The sequence below is a fragment of the Babylonia areolata genome, chromosome 1, assembly GCF_041734735.1.
Source record: "Babylonia areolata isolate BAREFJ2019XMU chromosome 1, ASM4173473v1, whole genome shotgun sequence".
NCBI classification, from domain to species: Eukaryota; Metazoa; Mollusca; class Gastropoda; order Neogastropoda; family Buccinidae; genus Babylonia; species Babylonia areolata.
Genome location: NC_134876.1, coordinates 76,145,766 through 76,164,071, shown reverse-complemented (window position 1 = coordinate 76,164,071; position 18,306 = coordinate 76,145,766). Strand labels below are relative to the sequence as shown.

Here is an 18,306-nt window from a genome sequence, read left to right as displayed (position 1 = left end):
TGATGCTGCCTCAAGAAACAAAACTCCCATGGAAAGACTGGCTCCCATCAACCACCTCCACATTGGTCAGTCCCCTCCCAGTCACCTGTTCTATGAATGGCAAAGAGAAAGAACTCAACAAAATTCAGAGATAAAAACTTAGGCTCATCCATAATCAGACAAGGGCTAATCATGTAAATTCGTTTATCTTTACTGATATATTGAGGGTTCAAATTGAGGCCCCCAAATAATCAGGGAGATAGTTTCTAAAGAAAAGGAAGTGGAGTTGAACAGGCTTCTCTCTGTGGAAGTCTTCATCAAACATCTGACAGGCCCTTGACTGGAACCCACAGGGCTATCAAACAAAAGTGGTAAGACCAAGGCAAGACCTGGTACTGGAACACTGATGCAGAGGTGAAGGCAGCCACAATGACATGGACACATCTGAAGAGATTATCTCAGAACCTTGTGCTCTGGAGGAATGTTACTGCATCCCTGTATCCCCCATGGGTACTCAAAGGTTAAAGTAAGTGAACAGTCTTTGATCTGTCCCTCTCCTCGATTTTTTAACCCCTTAACTGCAAAACCTTAGTGAAAAGAAATCAAGTGTGGCATGAATTTGGAATGCAAGAATTTTTTCAGGTGTAAAGTGATGTAACTGATGTGGTTGAGTACAAATAATGCAGTCCCAAAAGGAAGGAATCCAAACAGACACAGTGAGATGACACCCATCAGTTCACTAATGAGCAAACTTGGCAGCAGCAGTAAAGGTGTTAAAGGAGATGATTTCCAGTCAGAAATTGCGTAAAAAATGAGGGAGTCTATTAAATAGTGGTGTGAAAAGGGCCACCTCAGAAGATTTTCACTGCAGCTGACAATCACACATGGCACATCAAGATACTCAAGGGACTGAAACATCATCACTTACACTGGTTGCGAGAACTTTTATGTCAAAATCGTTAAGAATATTTTTGGAAAGTTTGCATCATTTTCAGATTTTCATTTGTTGCACTTTCCAGGTCTGACGATTTTTACAGTACTTATACACTATATGTTACTCCAAGGTATGAGATATCTGAAATTACTGGCGAGGATGGAGTTTAGAAGGGGTGTTAAATATTGGCACATGTATATCAGATTTGTTTCTTTCAAATTTGGATTTAAATGCATGTTGCTAAAAATGTTTTTGAGAGAAAAAAAACCTGAACGACAGACAGACCCTTTGGAGGGGCCTCAAACAACAATCCAAGTCAAGGTGTGTTACTCAAAACATTATAAACAAACAGTCATATCACTTTGTGTTGTATATTGCTTTTATTGGGGAAAAATGGGAGGTTGGAGGACCCAAAAATAAAACAAAAAATGAAAACACTTGTTTCCTGTCTAGATTAAAATGTGTTCAGATGTCTCTTTAGCAGTAATGCAGTAATTTGTGTAGTCAGGAGGGGATTTAGGAATGACTTAATCTTAGACTTCTGTAATTATATTCCCATGCTGTAACTGAGGAGGGAGAGGGGCAGGGGTGCGTGAGTTTATTCTTCTAATGACATCATCAACAGGGGCACCAGTGGCAGTAGTAGTTGCAGCAGAAAAAAAAGCATTAGCAAAAGCAGCTGTCTCATCAGAATTTTATCCCCCTGTCAATTCCCTCTTCTTGTGGCTCCTTTGTTCCTGTCCGTGAGTTAACTTAGTAAAGATTTTTTTGTTTCCCATTTTCGTTTTTCCGTGAGTAAACTTAGTTAAGATTTGTTTCCCATTTTAGTTTTGCATCTCATCTACACCACCACACAAAAGGGGTCAACCCCAACAGCACAAAGTGCGTGATGATAAAAGACAGCATCCTGGACATTATATATCTCACACATCTACATTTTTCTCTGTATATACTTTTTTTTAAACCTGGATAGATGCACACATGATCCCACTCACACATGCACTGAGTCAAAATTTTGACTGCTAGAGCATAACCAACCAAAGGGCAGTCTGTGGAGTGCAGACAGCTACCAGTACCTTAAAAAAAAAAAAAAAAAAAAAAGCAGATGCTTGACCAACACACAGACCCAACACGCTAGTCAGGCCTTAGGAGCCCATCAAATTCTAAAAATATATCTGTATTTTTGTGTACATATATCTATAGTATATGAAATCGAAACATAGAATACATTCTGTGAAACATGGAAATAGAAACTTATCACTGAATGATAATCATAGAGAAGGCTAGTAACACAAGAATGTAAATGATCCATGTCCAGTGAACTTTATAGTGTGTACTAACACACGTGTACACACTCACACATGCACACAGATACATAGCGCATATTCATCACTTTGCTGCATCTTAGACACCTGCCAGGTTCCACAAAACTCATATCCATACCCAGGCCCCATCTATCTGATACACAGGTAAGTACATTTTCAGAGATACACATTATCATCTGTGAACACATAGTGTGCATCTCACAAACACGCTGAAACCCATTACTAGGATTAATTGTTTGGCGCACTGGCAGAATCGCCTTAAGTCACCAAAAACAGAACTTTTCTTGTTGATTTTTTTTTTTTAATAGGAATTATGGTGGCATAATAGTTAAGACGCTCATCTTGACAATACAATGTCCATGAGGGACTGGCGGGTTCGATCTCCTCTCGTCCTTTCTCCCAAATATGACTGAAATAATCAAACTGTGCGTCTACTTGTCATTCGGGTGAAACGATAAACCGGGGTGAAACGATAAACCGTGATCCCGTGTGCACCTCAGTGGCGTACGTACTGAAAAAGAACCCACGGCAACAAAAGAGTTGTCCTCTGTAAAAGAAATCGGTCAAATCAACCCTGATGGATAGGAAAGAATGCCCCACTTACGCACCCCAAATTCCTGAGCTGAATTTAGGTTGCTAAAGTGGGACATTACCAGGTGTTGCGTATATGGATTTGTCCGAACGCAGTGACACCTCCTTGAGAAACGACTCCGAAACTAAAAAATCACTTCGATGTTCAGAAATCAGTTTGAATCTGTGTCAGACTTGTATATGTCGGTTAAGGCGGCACACGACTTGAACACCGGTGGTAAGCTGCTCGATTTATCATCGTTGGACATCACCATCAGTGTCAACGAACTCGCAACGCCCAGCCCGTCAAAAGAGCCTGCCGAACACGCGAATTCTTCTGACAGCAGACGACATAGAGGGCGCTGGAGTATAGGTCAAAGTTCAGATTTGTTTTGCTTAAACTTCTGCGTCTGTCGAACAGGACATGAATCATAAGTACATGATATAAAAGAGATGTGAACTATGGCCAGCGTGGTTTCTGATTAATATTGATCTCGTCTATGTATTGCAACGCATTCTGTATTTCTTAAAGCATCCGGTTTGAGTGTCCTTCATTCACAGGTTCAGCTGAAGGGGGCGTGCACTGTGAAGACTCACTTCCGACAAGTTCTTTTTTCAAGCTGTGTCACCCCCACCAGATTCGGGAGTCCTGTCAAACCAGATCTGTGTCACTGTTAGCGTCTGACCTGATAGTTACTAGACTGAAAGTTTCACTTGTGCGTGAGTCACACCATGAATTAAGCTTGTTCCCCGTCCCAACAGCCGTCAGAATGAACTAAAAAAACGTAACAAGTAAGTATTCATAGAAGTATACCATGTAATGGTAAGAAATGACCATCATTATTTACTTCTTGTTCAAAACGACAGAAGCACCGATCAGCATGTCTTTAACGTCACTCTATTTTATTTTGTTTCACGTAGTTGTATTAAGTATTTGAATATAATGGATAAGACAAGCAATTCAGTTTAGTGTACAATTATGCTTCAGTTGAACAGACAGCTAGTTGTTGATCATATTGTATGATTGTATGTGTACTCATAATTTGACCATATTGTTGTTTTTTGTTTTCCGCGTGGTCGGTTATGATTTAGATATTTTTTGCCAATGTGTGTGACTCACTCACAGTAACAGTTTAGCCAAAGATTTGGGGTTAGCCAAAGATTTGGGGATGAAGGGAGACAAACACAGACAAAACATCATATATCAATATCTATCAATCTATCTATCAATCTATCTGTCTATCAATATAGATAGATAGATATATATATGCTCTCTATCTCACTCTCTCTCTCTCTCTCTCCCCCCCCCCCCCCTCTGTGTGTGTGTGTGTGTGTTTGTGTGTGTGTTTCATTTCATATATATATTTCTTCAAAAGTATTCTCTTCAACTCGGTGGTCATATAATGATATATACATTTGTTGTTTATGACACACACACACACACACACACACACACACACACGTATATATATATATATATATATCTATATCTATATATATATATATATATATATATATATATATATATATATATATGAGAGAGAGTTCTCCAATCTTTGGGAGTTCCTGAACATATTTGAAACTTTCATCTCAGTTGGCAATTACTGAATTAGGTAGTGTATGTACAATGATTCATAGGCTTATGCTAACTAGTAACTCTCAGTTGGCAATTACTGAATTAGGTAGTGTATGTACAATGATTCATAGGCTTATGCTAACTAGTAACTATGATAACAATATAACACATCCATTTTTGTGGATGATTTAGGGAGAAGTTGATAGACCGTCAGAGGTAATCATTTAAAAAGTTGTTTTGCCTCTTTTATGCAACCAATTTTTAAATCCCCAGATCAGGATGTTTCCTTTTGCGACTTCTGTTCTTTCTACATCCTTTGATTGAGCTGTCTGAAAACAAGAAAAGACAGGTGGAGCTGATAATGTGAAAATCAGTTTCATAGCCAAGCAGTAAGAATTTCTATTAACAGCCAGAAAGAATTACTTTTGATAGCCAGTAAAACTTACCACAGCTGTCATTGTTAAGAGGTGTATATATATATCTATATATATTATATCTATCTATCTATCTATCTGTCTATCTATATATATATATCTGTCTGTCTGTCTCTCTCTCTCTCTCTCTAGATATATATATATATACATACATATCTTGTTTAAAAAAGTTGGTCCTTTAGTTAACCACTTACCACCAAAATCAGTGTTAAAAAATTATAATGCGAAATACCGTGTTTGTATATATAAAATATATGTGTGAGTGTGTGTGCGTGCGCGCATGTGTGTGTGTGTGCGTGTGTGTGTGTGTGTGTGTGTGTGTTTCCCATCATATCTAACATGCTACATGTTATGTTAATGGTGATTTTTCTTCTGAATTTCAGCTTTTTGTTTTTTTCTTTCTCCTCTTTCCACACTTTCTCCCCAACCCAGTCTTGCCTTTTCCATGTCTTATTTTAAATTGGTGTTTGATTTTTACTGATCTTGTAGATAACATGGATGGACATGTGTAATTACAGGTTCAGCATTCTCTCTCTCTCTCTCTCTCTCTCTCTCTCTAACGCATACACACACACACACACACAGTCACATACACACACACACATAGTGACACACACACACTCACAGTCACACACACACACACACACACATAGAGCATACTCTCTCTCTCTCTCTCTCTCTCTCTCACACACACACACACACAAAGTGACAGAGTCACACACACACACACACACACACACACACACACACACACACACACACACACACACACACACATCTATCTGTCTGTCTTGTGAATGTAGGTATGTAGGTATGTAGGCATATATGTATGTATGTATGTGTGTAAAAGTTTAACATTTTCCAGTCCAATGTGAATTATTTAATTACACCGTCCATGTATTAAAACAAATAAAGTACATTAAGTAGCATTAAAAAACATATGGGATGGGGTTACAAACAATAATTATTTAATAAACTGAACCCAACGCATATTGAAAATAAGTGATATAACAATTGACCATCACACTCTTCACTCTCTGTACATGGTCAAGGACGCATGGGAGAAAGAGGAAGAGAAAACTACTTAACTAGAAAGGAATTCTGTTCAATCACTGTCTTGTCACACGCTGATGATTGTAGAGGAAGAGAATGGAATGGCAAATATTGTGCCAGTTTGAAATCCAGCTTTACCAATGAATTAGAAGTTTAATACATTTCAGCAAATAGCTGACATAAGTATGTCATTTCCTGGACATTGGGCAGAGCACACTTGAATATCACACAGAATGACAGATCATTATCAAGTTTGTGACAGTGATGAGTGAGTAGGCGAGACTGGCATATTTCCATAATGAGAACATCTGGACAAAGGGTACAAAGTTCTCAGTCACACACAAGGAGAGGAGTGGTAAAGTATTGGCTTGTGTAAATTAACTTTTTAAGATTACTACCTTCTGTTTTCTTTATATCCCATGGATGAAATAAGAAGACATAGATTTTAAACATGGATGGTCTGCAATGACACATTCACAATATTCTCCCAAAGCTCCCACCACATCTCTTTCTCTCTCTCTTCAACAACAAAGAACACTAAAACAAAACAATAGAATCCTTGTTATGTGTGTGTGTAGGAGGGGACTCCTACACACACATGTGCACATCTATTTCTATACATGTATGCATAAACTCTGTGTACAGCTGTGGTTTAGACACGAGCATAGCTATTGATTTACACTGAAGTGCACTTGTTTTACACATGGATGTAGCTGTGTTGTAATTACCATGTTATAAATAATTCTAATCTTAAAGTGTGATATTAGATGAGACACTTACAAATGCACGCAAAACAAGCACACATGTATATAATTCAAACAAACAAAGCCCTTTAATATTTTCAGTGATGAATATGTTCCTTCTGCTACTTGATATGTTGTTGTGCTGTCATTCACCCAAATATATATATACAGACACATTTCTGTTTCTTTTAGTTATGTTCTCTAAATTCTGGAGTTGATATATATGAGTTGTCTAGGAGGAAAGAAGCTGTTTATTGTAGAATCTGGGAGAGGTGTTGCTAGCATGAAGGGGATGCCCATGACATCATAGTGGGAAGGCAGCGACTAATGACAGAGGTCGTATCACTAAAGTGTCAGAATGTATTTGGTGCCTTAGCAGGCAGTCAGTTCTGGAAATGCATAGGCTTATGAAAAGATAAAAAAAAAAAAAATTAGAATAATAGCTACATTAGGACCTAGTCATTAGACAGTACACTTCTGCTGGCAGCCCAGAGCAGTGAGAGAGAAGAGACAATGAGCGGAGGACACACAGGAAGCAGACAAGCAGGGTCTGCTGGAACGAGGGGCAATGGAGCGACTACCAGCGGTGTCACCAGTAGCAAACAGGTCAAACTGGTGCTTCTGGGAGACCAGGGAGTAGGCAAGTCCTCTCTGGCACTACGTTTTGTCCGTGGAGTGTTTCATGAACACCTGGAAGCAACCATCGGAGGTGAGTGTGAGAAAGTGGGGATGCAACTTGGGCAAGGCACACACTGCTTTAATCAAATCTCAGCCTAGATAGTTAGGACAGCAGTTGCCTCTACTGCTGTTCTGTATCACAAACTTCATCACACTTGATTTCTCTTACTGAGGTAATGAATTTATTTTGATTCTGATTCTTGTCTTTCTTTTTTCTTAAAGTAATGCTTTTAGACCACAACAAGCTCACTTGTTTGACAAAATAAAGCTTTATGTTTTGATTTCACTTAAATGTCACCATTCATTTACAGAAAGTATACCCTTGTTAGTTGAAATAGGGTGTGGGTAGAGGGGTGAATATATAGTATAGTATTGTGTTGTATTACAAGTATTACATCATATTTTGTCACAACAGATTTCTCTATATGAAATTCAGGCTGCTCTTCCCTGGGGAGAACACATCATTACAGTGCAGCACCACCCTCTCTCTCTCTCTTTCTGCCTGCAAGTGTACTTGTTTTCTTATCAAAAGTGGATTCTTCTACAAAATTGTTCCAGGGACAACCGTTTTGCTGCTGTTAGTTCTTTCAAGTGCACAAAGTGCATGCTGCACACTGGACCTTGGTTGATCATCTCATTCGAATGAATAACATCCAGACCACCACACTAGTTGTAGTAGAGAGAGAGAAAATACTGGTGAGTGTGGAAATCGAACCTGTGTGCTCAGATTCTCTTGTTTCCTAGGTTGACACATTACCACCAGGCCACCACTCTACATATTCAATCTAAAAGGGATAAATTTGTATGTTTGTTGTTAGCTGCCTTCTTGACCCACACAGTCATTGTCAAAGACTGCACGGTGAAGATGGACATCTGGGATACTGCGGGACAGGAACGATACCACAGTCTGGCTCCAATGTACTACAGAGGGGCTGCTGCAGCCATTGTTGTGTATGATGTCAACATAGCAGTGAGTTAGATTTTTAGTTTAATAAAAACATTGATGATGTGCAAGAAGCATTAAGCATTTCTTTTGACATAGCACCATAAATGCACAAAAAATGATAAGCGTTTCTGTTGAATTAGTGCTATAAACACACAAATCATAATAAACATTTCTGTTGATTTATTGCTATGAACACTTATCATCTGACTTATGAGAGCTTAAGATGAAACATCATGAAGACAAAGTATGCATGTCACTGTAGACACGAACAATTATTATCAGTATGGCTCATATAAAATGATATTTCAATCTTTTTTTTTCATAAACGAACCATCTTTGCTTTAATTCTGTTTATTCCAAAACAGTACACATTTCTCTCCAGTAGTTCAGGTCCTTTTGGAAGGCGTTCACATTAAGATTAGTCTTACATATATATTTAGTATATGTATACAAAACATTTACTAGGTAAGATATTCAAGTCCTGTATTTCATTTGTTTGTGTTTGGTGATCAGTGCCAAAACCTGTTAATTTGATATAAAATGTTAGCCTCTCACAATGGGCACATGAAAGTTTGAAAACATGTTTTAATTCCTCCCAGAAGGAGTCCATAAAGTAGCACTAGCAGTTCCAAAATAGCAGAGTATCAGGGAGTCAAATTGTCTGCATGCCCAAAAGCAGTTGAATGCAAATGTGCTTGCTGATTTCTACCAAAGTGGTGTTAATTCTTTTATGTTTGTGGGCTGCAACTCCGATGATTCTTTACCTATACAAAATAATGGGCTTTTACGTGCCTCACCATATTCACCCTGCCTTGTGAGCAGCCATACTCCTTTCTAAGGAGTTTGCAAGCAGGGTATATTCTTGTTTCCATAACCCACAGATCGCTGATGTACATTATGGGATCTTTTGACATGTGCATTTGATCTTGTGCATGGATGTTATACACATAAAAGGGGTTCAGGCACTAGTAGGTATGCACATCTGTTTACTTGGGAATCAGAAAAATCTCCACCCTTAACCCACCAAGTTCTGTAATGGGCATTTGAACCCAGGTTCTGACAGGTTGAAAGTCCAGTGCTTTAAACACTGGTGTTAATGATGTGTGTGTGTGTGTGTGTGTGTGTGTGTGTGTGTTTAATTGCAAGAACAATGCATGCAAATATACATCAAGAAAAATATTTAAAAAAAAAGAAAAGGAGAGAGATTTAAAAATAAGTGAATGAACAAAAAACAACATACAAACAGAACAAAAAGTAGCATATTATTGCTTGGAGGAAGATGCAAAATGTACTTGGTAGTTTGTATCAATTCTGATATATAAGTGGACATAAAAGTCAAATACACATATATAAACATCAACAACCATCGATCAGTCCCTCTTACTTAATAGAGATGTACACAGTTAATTATCTAATTATTGATTGATTGGTTTATCTATTGTAAACAATTCAGTTGATTAATTAATTGATAAAATAGTTAACTTTAAAGGTCATTCGGTCAACAATAAATTACTTTCTTTCCACTTTCCACTTTCTTTCCGAGTCATTTGATATCAGTTCTACTCAGTGTGCATATTTGTCCATTTTTATATTGTATTTTAAACTCTTCTTGATAGGCTTGAGCAGTAGGTTCAGATTTATTGATTCTGCATGATTTATATATACAGGATTTTGCAAGGAGTAACACAAGATCAAGTGTGTCATCAGTTTCCATTTTTCTGTCTGTGTTACTGATGTGACAGTGTGTGCATTCGTGCAGGACACATTCAGACGGGCGTTAGCGTGGGTGAAGGAGCTGAGACAACTGAACTCGGGCTCCGTTCTGATCATCCTGGCAGGGAACAAAGTGGACTTGGCACCACAAAACAGGGCTGTCAGTTTTGAGGTAACGGGAGGCATTCTGGTTGACACTCTTTTATTTATTTTCATCTTCAAGGATTTTGGTTTTCTGGTCAACACTATTCATTTTCAGCTTCAAGGATTTGGGTTTACTGGTCAACACTATTCATTTTCAGTTTCAGGGAGGTGTCAAAGTATGCATACTGATCCATATACACAAAAATACATCTGCTTCAAAAAAGAAAACATAAAAAAACAACAACAGCATATGTTTGATTTGCATGTGAACCCAATGCACTGGCCAGGCCTTGAAAGCCAGCCTAGGTTTGTCTGAAACATGAGCATGAAATGAAATAGAATAAAGAAACAAAATAAATCTCTAGATAAGTAAATACTTTAGGACCTGATAAAACACTATCATTGCCCATCAGTTTCTTGCAGTTACATCAGCCTTTATTGATTGCACTTTGACATGATGCACCTTTCACAGTTGTTTTTTTGTTTTTTTTTTTTTTTACCAGTTAAGAGAGACATGGAAAATGATTAAGAGGACCAAGAGCTCCATGTTGTGTGTCTGTCTGCCAGACTTTCTTTTTCAGATTTTTTCTTTTTCTTTTTGTCATTAATAGTTTTCTTTCATTTTGATGTGTGTGCGTGAGCACCTGTGCTGTCTGTAACTTCATTATTCTATGTCCCAGGTTTTCATACAGATAGTGTGTGTCACTGTCAGTTTACACAGCATTACCTAAGATAACATTTTTGTGTCAGGCATTTGGAAGACCTGTATTATGTAATCCAAATAATCTGGACTGTTTTTCAGGATGCTCAGACATTTGCCAAGGAAAATGGACTGTTGTTTGCTGAAGTGTCTGCAAAGACGGGCTTTGCTGTCACTGAGATATTTATGACTTTAGGTGAGTTTATTGTATACCTTGGGCAGTGCTTTTTGTAAAATAATGAAATGATTGAAGTTCATGTCTCATACAGACGCGACAGATAATGTTCAACTTAGTCATTTTCAGATTCTGGAGGCAGCATTATTTATAGCCTGTTTAAGGTCTGCTGCACAATTATTGCTTTAAAAACTTGGGATTGGTATTTATTGTGTTGGGGATGCTGATAGACTGCTGGCAAGGAACTACTCCAGCATGCGCTGTGGGGGCTTACTTATTTCTTTTTAAGATACTTTGGGCTTTTTTCCTGTGACCTTTTATCAGTGAAGCTGTTGTAACTCTGATTGACAAGTATAAAATACACAAAGCAGATTTTCTGTCTTGTATGATAAAGACTGCCTTGATTTAGAACTTTGGCTGAAGTGCTGGGCAGTCATTGTAATATTTGATATTTTCACATGTGCTGTTTGTAAGAATGGTTGTGTAGAAAGATAGATGGTATGAAATGAAAGGATAGGCTAAAACAATATTGAGGGATGAAAAGGCCTTGTGCAAAATATTGAAAATGTACTTTATGATGAATGAAGTGTACATTGAACACAAAAATGTGAGGGATGGGTTATCTCTGTAAAATGCACTGTGACCAGGAACAAAAGCACTGAGGGTGTATGAGCTTGATGTTTTTTTTGTACTTTCCTTCTTTTTTTTTTTATTGCAGCATAAGCTCGCTCTCTCTCTCTCTCTCTCTCTCTGTGAAATTTTATTCAGCTCAGTTGGTGCAGCTATGAGTGGTTGTTGGAGAGTGAGAGGGAGGGAGAGAGAGATAAAGAGGTGCTTCACTCTGTTGCAGCCAACAAGCTGATTCAGAAGGAGAAAGAAGAGGAAGAGGCCAGGAGAAGGGGAGTGCAGTTAGGTGGGGAGGAGGGAGAGTCATCAGGCTGCAAGTGCTGATTGTGACACAAAAACAGAAACTGTTACACCAATGACGTGACCTGAACAGCTGTTTTTGTGGATGGTGCATTTTTTCTGCTACTTTTACTTACACTATAGTTATTGACTGATATAAAACGGCTATACCTATGAGTAATGGTACAGTTGTTTTTGATGGTGCATTTTTCTGCTACTTTTTTATATATATTTTTACAGTTACTGGTTGATACAAAAAGGAAACTGTTACACCTACGACTGATGAAACAGCTGTTTTTTGATAGTGTTTTTTTCTGCTACTTTTATTTTCACTGCAGTTACTGATCATGATACAAAACAGTAACTGTTACATCTATGACTGACAGAACAGTTGTTTTTGGTGGTGTGTATTTCTGCAATTTTTGCTTTCACTGTAGTTACTGATTGTGATACAAAACACAACTTATTACACCTACAACTGATGGAACTGCTGTTTTTGATGGTGTGTTTTTTTCTGCATCTTTTACTTTAATTATTGTATGTATTTTGTATTAAACTCGCCCTCCCCCCAAAGAAAGGACATGGTTTGGGAATGCAGAGGTGACATATGTCTGGAAAAACTCTTCTTGGTGATTGAGATTATTTGAGATTAAAAACAAAAATGGATGGGATTATTTTCTTAGAATTTGTAATACTGCTTTTGGGACTGTCTTGAAGCATGTTTTTCAGCTGTATGCTTACCTGTGCTCTATTTCAGTGGTAAATAGAATGAATGTTTACTAAATTGAAAGAATGGTTGCTGTTTGTTAGTCTTGCAGATCTGTGGTAGAGCATGTTGTTCAGCAAAGGAAGCATATTTGTGCTGAAGATAACGCTCCAAAAAGATTGATGAATTAAGTTTGCATTTAGCAATTGCAATATGTACCATAATTCATCACTACATGCATTTTCTTATTAAAAACAACAACTGATATTGCACAGATTCATTTTTGTTAGTGCAGTCTTTGGAAATGTGTAGTGTTTGACTTATTTGAGGATATGTATACTTTTTGTCAGAAAGAATTTCAGTACATTTCTGATAAAACTAAAGAGTATTATCTAAAATGTACAACCATCTACTTAATTCCTCTAGGGGAAGCTCTTTCGAAATAGGAAAGAGGAGAATGGGGGATGGGTCTGTGTGTGGGAGTGGGGAGGAGAAGGAGAGTCTGGCATTGTCCTGCTATGAAAGTGTAGATGGTGAACTCTAACCTGCTCATATTGTGGTAAACCCATACAATATACAACACATGTTGAAATATTTCCCATTTTGCCAATGCCAATGTTGGAATCTTGTCATTTCTGCAGAGGTATCTCGGCACAGTCGGATAGGCATTAGACTTCTGATCCAGAGTTGACCAGTGATCAGGGTTTGAGACCCCATTTTGGTATGGTATTGTGTCATTGGGAAAGGCACTTTACTTCATATTTCCTCTCTCTGCCTGGGTTTGAATGGGTTCATTGATTTCATTTGGGGAAGGTTAAACTGGTGGAAAGTGTATTGGGCCCTCTTTCCTATGCTGAGCCCTGGACACTGTGAATTCACTGCCCCAATAGCCATAAAAGGCTGCAGGACATTTAACCTTTAATCTAGTCATGCATTGCTTATAGATCTGTGGCTGCTTCTGTTTTTCTGGTCAGTAACATTTCTGTATGGCATAGTGACTTTTGGATTTCCAGATTCAGATACAGCTAATTTGCAGATTGAATGGTAGTTATCTCCATCAACAGCCCTACCTTTTTACTGCAGATTGGAGCTGTGTCTCTACAGGTGAGAAAGTGGATGGAATGGAGGAAGAGGTGATCAATCAGAAATGGTATGAAAAGCCACAACCCTTTCCTGTTGTGCGTTTTTTTATTTCAGGACTGCAGAAAGAAGCATATTGGATTCTTAGAACAAGAAGTTTCTTGATGTGTCATCAGTTTTGTATGGTAATGAGTTGCTGAGTGTTAATAGAACACGAACAGGGAGAAAAAACACCCAAACATGAACAGGGAGGAAAAAAAAAAGGCGTCGTTACCTTATAAAATAAATATTTTTTAACCTGAATGTTGGTTGATGGCCCTCTGTTACTGTTGAATGGTATTCCTGATGGTTTGATGTTAATTTGTTCCTATGTTCATTGATTGAACTAGATGGAACAGCAACAGCATCAACAACAATAACAGCAACAGCAGCAACTGTAAACCCAGGGCAAACATCAGTAGTCCCTCCTGCCATGTTTGCACAATGAAGAACTTGCAAAGAACTTGCAGTCACACTAAATCTTTATCATAGTGTGTGAATGTAAAGCAAATAATCTGGAAGCTGGTCTTGCAGCTTGCTGAGTGCATCCACAATCGTTAAAATGTTTCAGATTAACCTCAAGATGAGTCTGCAACAGCTAAAATGTTACAGAAAAACTAATGAATAAATTGTACGGAAGGCTTATAGAATCTGTACAAATGTAGTTGAAGTTATCTTCCTTTTGTTGGAAGGATTCTTGCTTCAAATGTTTACTGAACTATGCATCAGTATTTTTTATTTGCCTCTTTCCAACTTGCAACTAATTTAAAGGCAGTATGTTTGCATGTATTATGAAATAATTCTGAAAAAAAAGAAGCAAGCTTTAATTCTTTCTTTTTCCTTTTTTTGTTTTTGTATACCATGTATTTTTTGTCTGTATATGTTTTGAAGTCCCTTGCTTGCTAATTACATTCCTGAACACACCCTTTCACCAGTGTGCTGAGTTCTGAGTAGTAATAAAAAACAACAACAACATTGGTTCATATTTTAGTAATGAAGATAACTGGTTTCTTCCTGTAGACAGACATGTGGGCATTAGAAATGTGTGTGTGTGGTAGTTTGGAATATGTCTCTTTTCCACGGCAATGCAGATGTTTACACCATGTAATTAACATAACAGTGCAGTCACAGTATTGCTGATTGAATGTGTACAGTTGTGGACAAACAAAAAACAAACAATCAAACACACACAATAACTGAATGAGTTAATGGTGATGTCATCTTTAAATATTTTTATATGTGCATGCATGTGTTGATTTGTTTATTGATTACTGTTTGATATGTATAATGTTTTCAGAACAAAACATTCTTTGGTGCTGAAGAGTGTGTAACTGCCTGATTAGCAGCTTTGCACATTGCATTGTTATTGATTAATACTGATTGCCTTGTCTTCAAAGGTAATGCTTTGCTTTTAGATTTTTACTGTGCCATTTTGATAGATGTCTTTCTCACAGCTGCATTCCAAAATGAGATTTTGTTTGTTTGTATGTTTTTGGTAAACTTTTTCCATTTTACTGAATTCAACTGTGTATAAAAACAAGGGTTTTGTTCATAGACTGTTAACTGTATTGGTGATCCAAAGGAATTTTTTCACATGCAAGCATGTAGAAGCAGACAAGGTGTCAATACAGTGTGTTTGAGATCTGTTGACACCAGATTTGCAGACTTTGGTGCAGTATCTATGGAATATCAGTTGCATGCTTGATAGCGTCAGTCTTTCATTTGTTTGGTAAATGCAGGTTATGACCAGTAATGTATAAGATGACTTGCATTAGTTTTCCTTCTTTTTTTTTTTTTATCATATGTCTTACTTGATACTTGATAAAAGAAGTTTCCATTTTCATCCTTCCAACTACACAGGGCCATTAGTATTCTATCCTAAATCAGATAAAGGGTCATTAGTATTATATCCTAAATCAGGTAGAAGGCAAAGGGCCATTAGTATGATACCCTAAATCAGGTAGAGGCCATTGGTATTGTATCCTAAATCAGACAACGGGCCATTAGTATTTTATCTAAATCAGGTAGAAGGCAAAGGGCCATTAGTATGATACCCTAAACTAGATAAAAGGGTAATAGTATTGTATCCTAAATCAGATAAAGAGCCATTAGTATTATATCCTTAGGCATGTAAAGGGCCATTAGTTTTATATCCTAAATCAGGTAAAGGGCCATTAGTTTTGTATCCTAAATGCGGTAAAGGGTAATTAATATGACATCCTAAATCAGGTAGAAGGTAAAGGGCCATTAGTATTATATCCTAAATTAGGTAAAAGGCCATTAGTTTTATATCCTGAATCAGATAAAGGGCCATAACTTATATCCTAAATCAGGTAAAGAGCTATTAGTATATTATCCTGAATCAGGTAAAGGGACATAAGTATGATATCCTAAATCAGGAAAAAAGGTGGTATGATATTCTAAATCAGGTAAGGGGCTTCTAGTTTTATATCCTAAATCAAGTAAAGGGCTATTAGTCTTATATCCTAAATCAGGTAAAGAACAGTCATCCTAGATCAAGTAAATAGCCATTGGTGCTATATCCTAAGTGAGATAAAGGACCACTGTTGTCACTGGTATATCTTAATTCAGGTAAAGGACCAGTAGTAAGGTATCATTTGCTCAGAAAAGGGTAATTTAAAAAAATAAAGCTGTACCACATTGCTCTGTTTTGGTTTTTTTTATGAGGAAAAATGAAAAGTGGTTTGTATGATTTATATCTTTTATAGACAGTGAAGTAAATGTCCCCACAAACCAGATACAGCTAATTAATCAGACATGTGGGTCTGTATATGTATTGCTGTTAATAGGTTGCCTGTAATTTTTCTTCTTACTTTATTTATTTCTTGATTTATATTTACAGCAGATTTGGTGTAGTGTATATGGATCAATGGATCAGTCTGCACACTTCGACACCGCCTTGAAACTGAAAACTGTATCAGCTTGGCAAGGGTGAGGTCTGTAATGTTAGATTGGCAGTTGTGAATATAAGAAGAAAAAAAAAAAAAAAAAAGGAGAGCGAGAGAAGAAATAGCAAATAGCTGTGATTATAGGACATCAACAATGACAATAATTAACAAATTTTTGTGATTTTAGGACACCCACAGTGATAATAATCAGTTAATACTTGTGGTTATAGGTTATCAGCATTGATATCAATTAGCTAATACTGGTAATTATAGGACATCAACAATGATAATAATCGGTAATGGATACTTATGATTATAGAACATCGACAAGGACAACAATTAACAAATATGAATATGGGACAATAGCAATGACAATGATTAACAAATACTCGATCATCAGATGTGACACATTCATAAACTTTTGGTGTTTGCAGCAGGCTACTAAACTATGGAAGCAAAATTACTTGCAGCGTAAGTTATCCGTTTGTTTTAATCCTTGTCTGCCTGGTTCACTCACACATGCACATACTCATAACACAAGCAGATACATGCTCAAAAGCACACACACATACACACACACACATATATATATATATATATATATATATGAGTGTGTGTTTCTTTTGTATCAAATTATGTTTTTATGAATTAAAAAAAAAAATGACCAGTTTAGATAAATACTTCTCATGTTCATTGTCTGCACAGCATTTGATCTGAAATAAAGATGTGTACAGTTGGGTGTCTTGTCTTTTGTGGATTGTCAAGTTTTGCCTTTTATGCGTTTGAAATGGAAAGGATACCATTTCTCTCTGTAACTTAAAGAAAATATGAATAAACAAATGGCTGATAATGACAGTTGAATGCATCACAGAGGTGAATAGAAGGAAATGTCAGTCTATTGCTATATATTGTCACCTGGCACACAGGGTGTTTATTTCCATGGTGGCATTCTCATTACCGCTCTTTCTTGGCTTTGTGTCAAAGGCGGAGGTCCGACAGCTGTGACAAGGCCAAGGTGAATCAAATTACGATGCTCGTGTGCTTGACTTGTTGCAAAGATCCCACTTAAAAAGCGAGAATTGAAGCCATGGTGTTGCTTCAGAAGGGGGCACGTAACCTATATCAACCCATGTTCTTCTTCTTCCATTAATGTTCAGCGACCATATATATCATATAATAACTTTGACCATTACTAACATTTTTCATGCATGCTGGGTATTTTTCGTGTCTCTATAACCCACCGAACACTGACATAGGTTACAGGATCTTTAACGTGCGTATTTGATCTTCTGCGTGCGTATACACACGAAGGGGGTTCAGGCACTAGCAGGTCTGCACATATGTTGACCTGGGAGATAGGAAAAATCACCATCCTTTACGCACCAGGCGCCGTTACCGTGATTCGAACCCGGGACCCTCAGATTGAAAGTCCAACGCTTAAACCACTTGGCTATTGCGCCCGCCATATGACGGTGAATACAGCACAGGGTTGTCACTCCCAGCGGGCCCGTGAGAAATGTGGTTGAACCACGGACGAATGAACGTCACCCACTGAAAACTTGACATTATACGTCCGTGGGCTGAACGGGCAACGTGTGTGGCTGGTAAAGAAGGAGAGTTTTCCCATCTCCCAGTGATTCTGCAGGAAGCGCCGGTGGCAGGATCAATTAGGTGTTGGGCTACTGATCCAGTGTTC

General features: G+C 37.6%; 1 protein-coding gene across 1 annotated transcript; it reads left to right on the top strand.

The window, feature by feature from the left end:
• Positions 1-3,185: 3,185 nt before the first annotated feature.
• Positions 3,186-17,349, top strand: LOC143287632 (ras-related protein Rab-5C-like). The gene is made up of 6 exons (XM_076595754.1): positions 3,186-3,600; positions 7,102-7,323; positions 8,111-8,262; positions 9,998-10,123; positions 10,898-10,991; positions 11,821-17,349. Exons 2-6 carry the CDS (start codon positions 7,128-7,130, stop codon positions 11,919-11,921), a joined length of 669 nt encoding a protein of 222 aa, XP_076451869.1. The 5' UTR covers positions 3,186-3,600; positions 7,102-7,127; the 3' UTR covers positions 11,922-17,349.
• Positions 17,350-18,306: the final 957 nt, after the last annotated feature.

Excerpts from the sequence above, each read along its gene's own strand:
- LOC143287632 (XM_076595754.1), top strand. The coding sequence starts at position 7,128 with ATGAGCGGAGGACACACAGGAAGCAGACAAGCAGGGTCTGCTGGAACG. Across the intron at positions 8,263-9,997 it reads TGTATGATGTCAACATAGCA|GACACATTCAGACGGGCGTT; the intron begins GTGAGTTAGATT and ends GCATTCGTGCAG. Across the intron at positions 10,992-11,820 it reads TGAGATATTTATGACTTTAG|CCAACAAGCTGATTCAGAAG; the intron begins GTGAGTTTATTG and ends ACTCTGTTGCAG.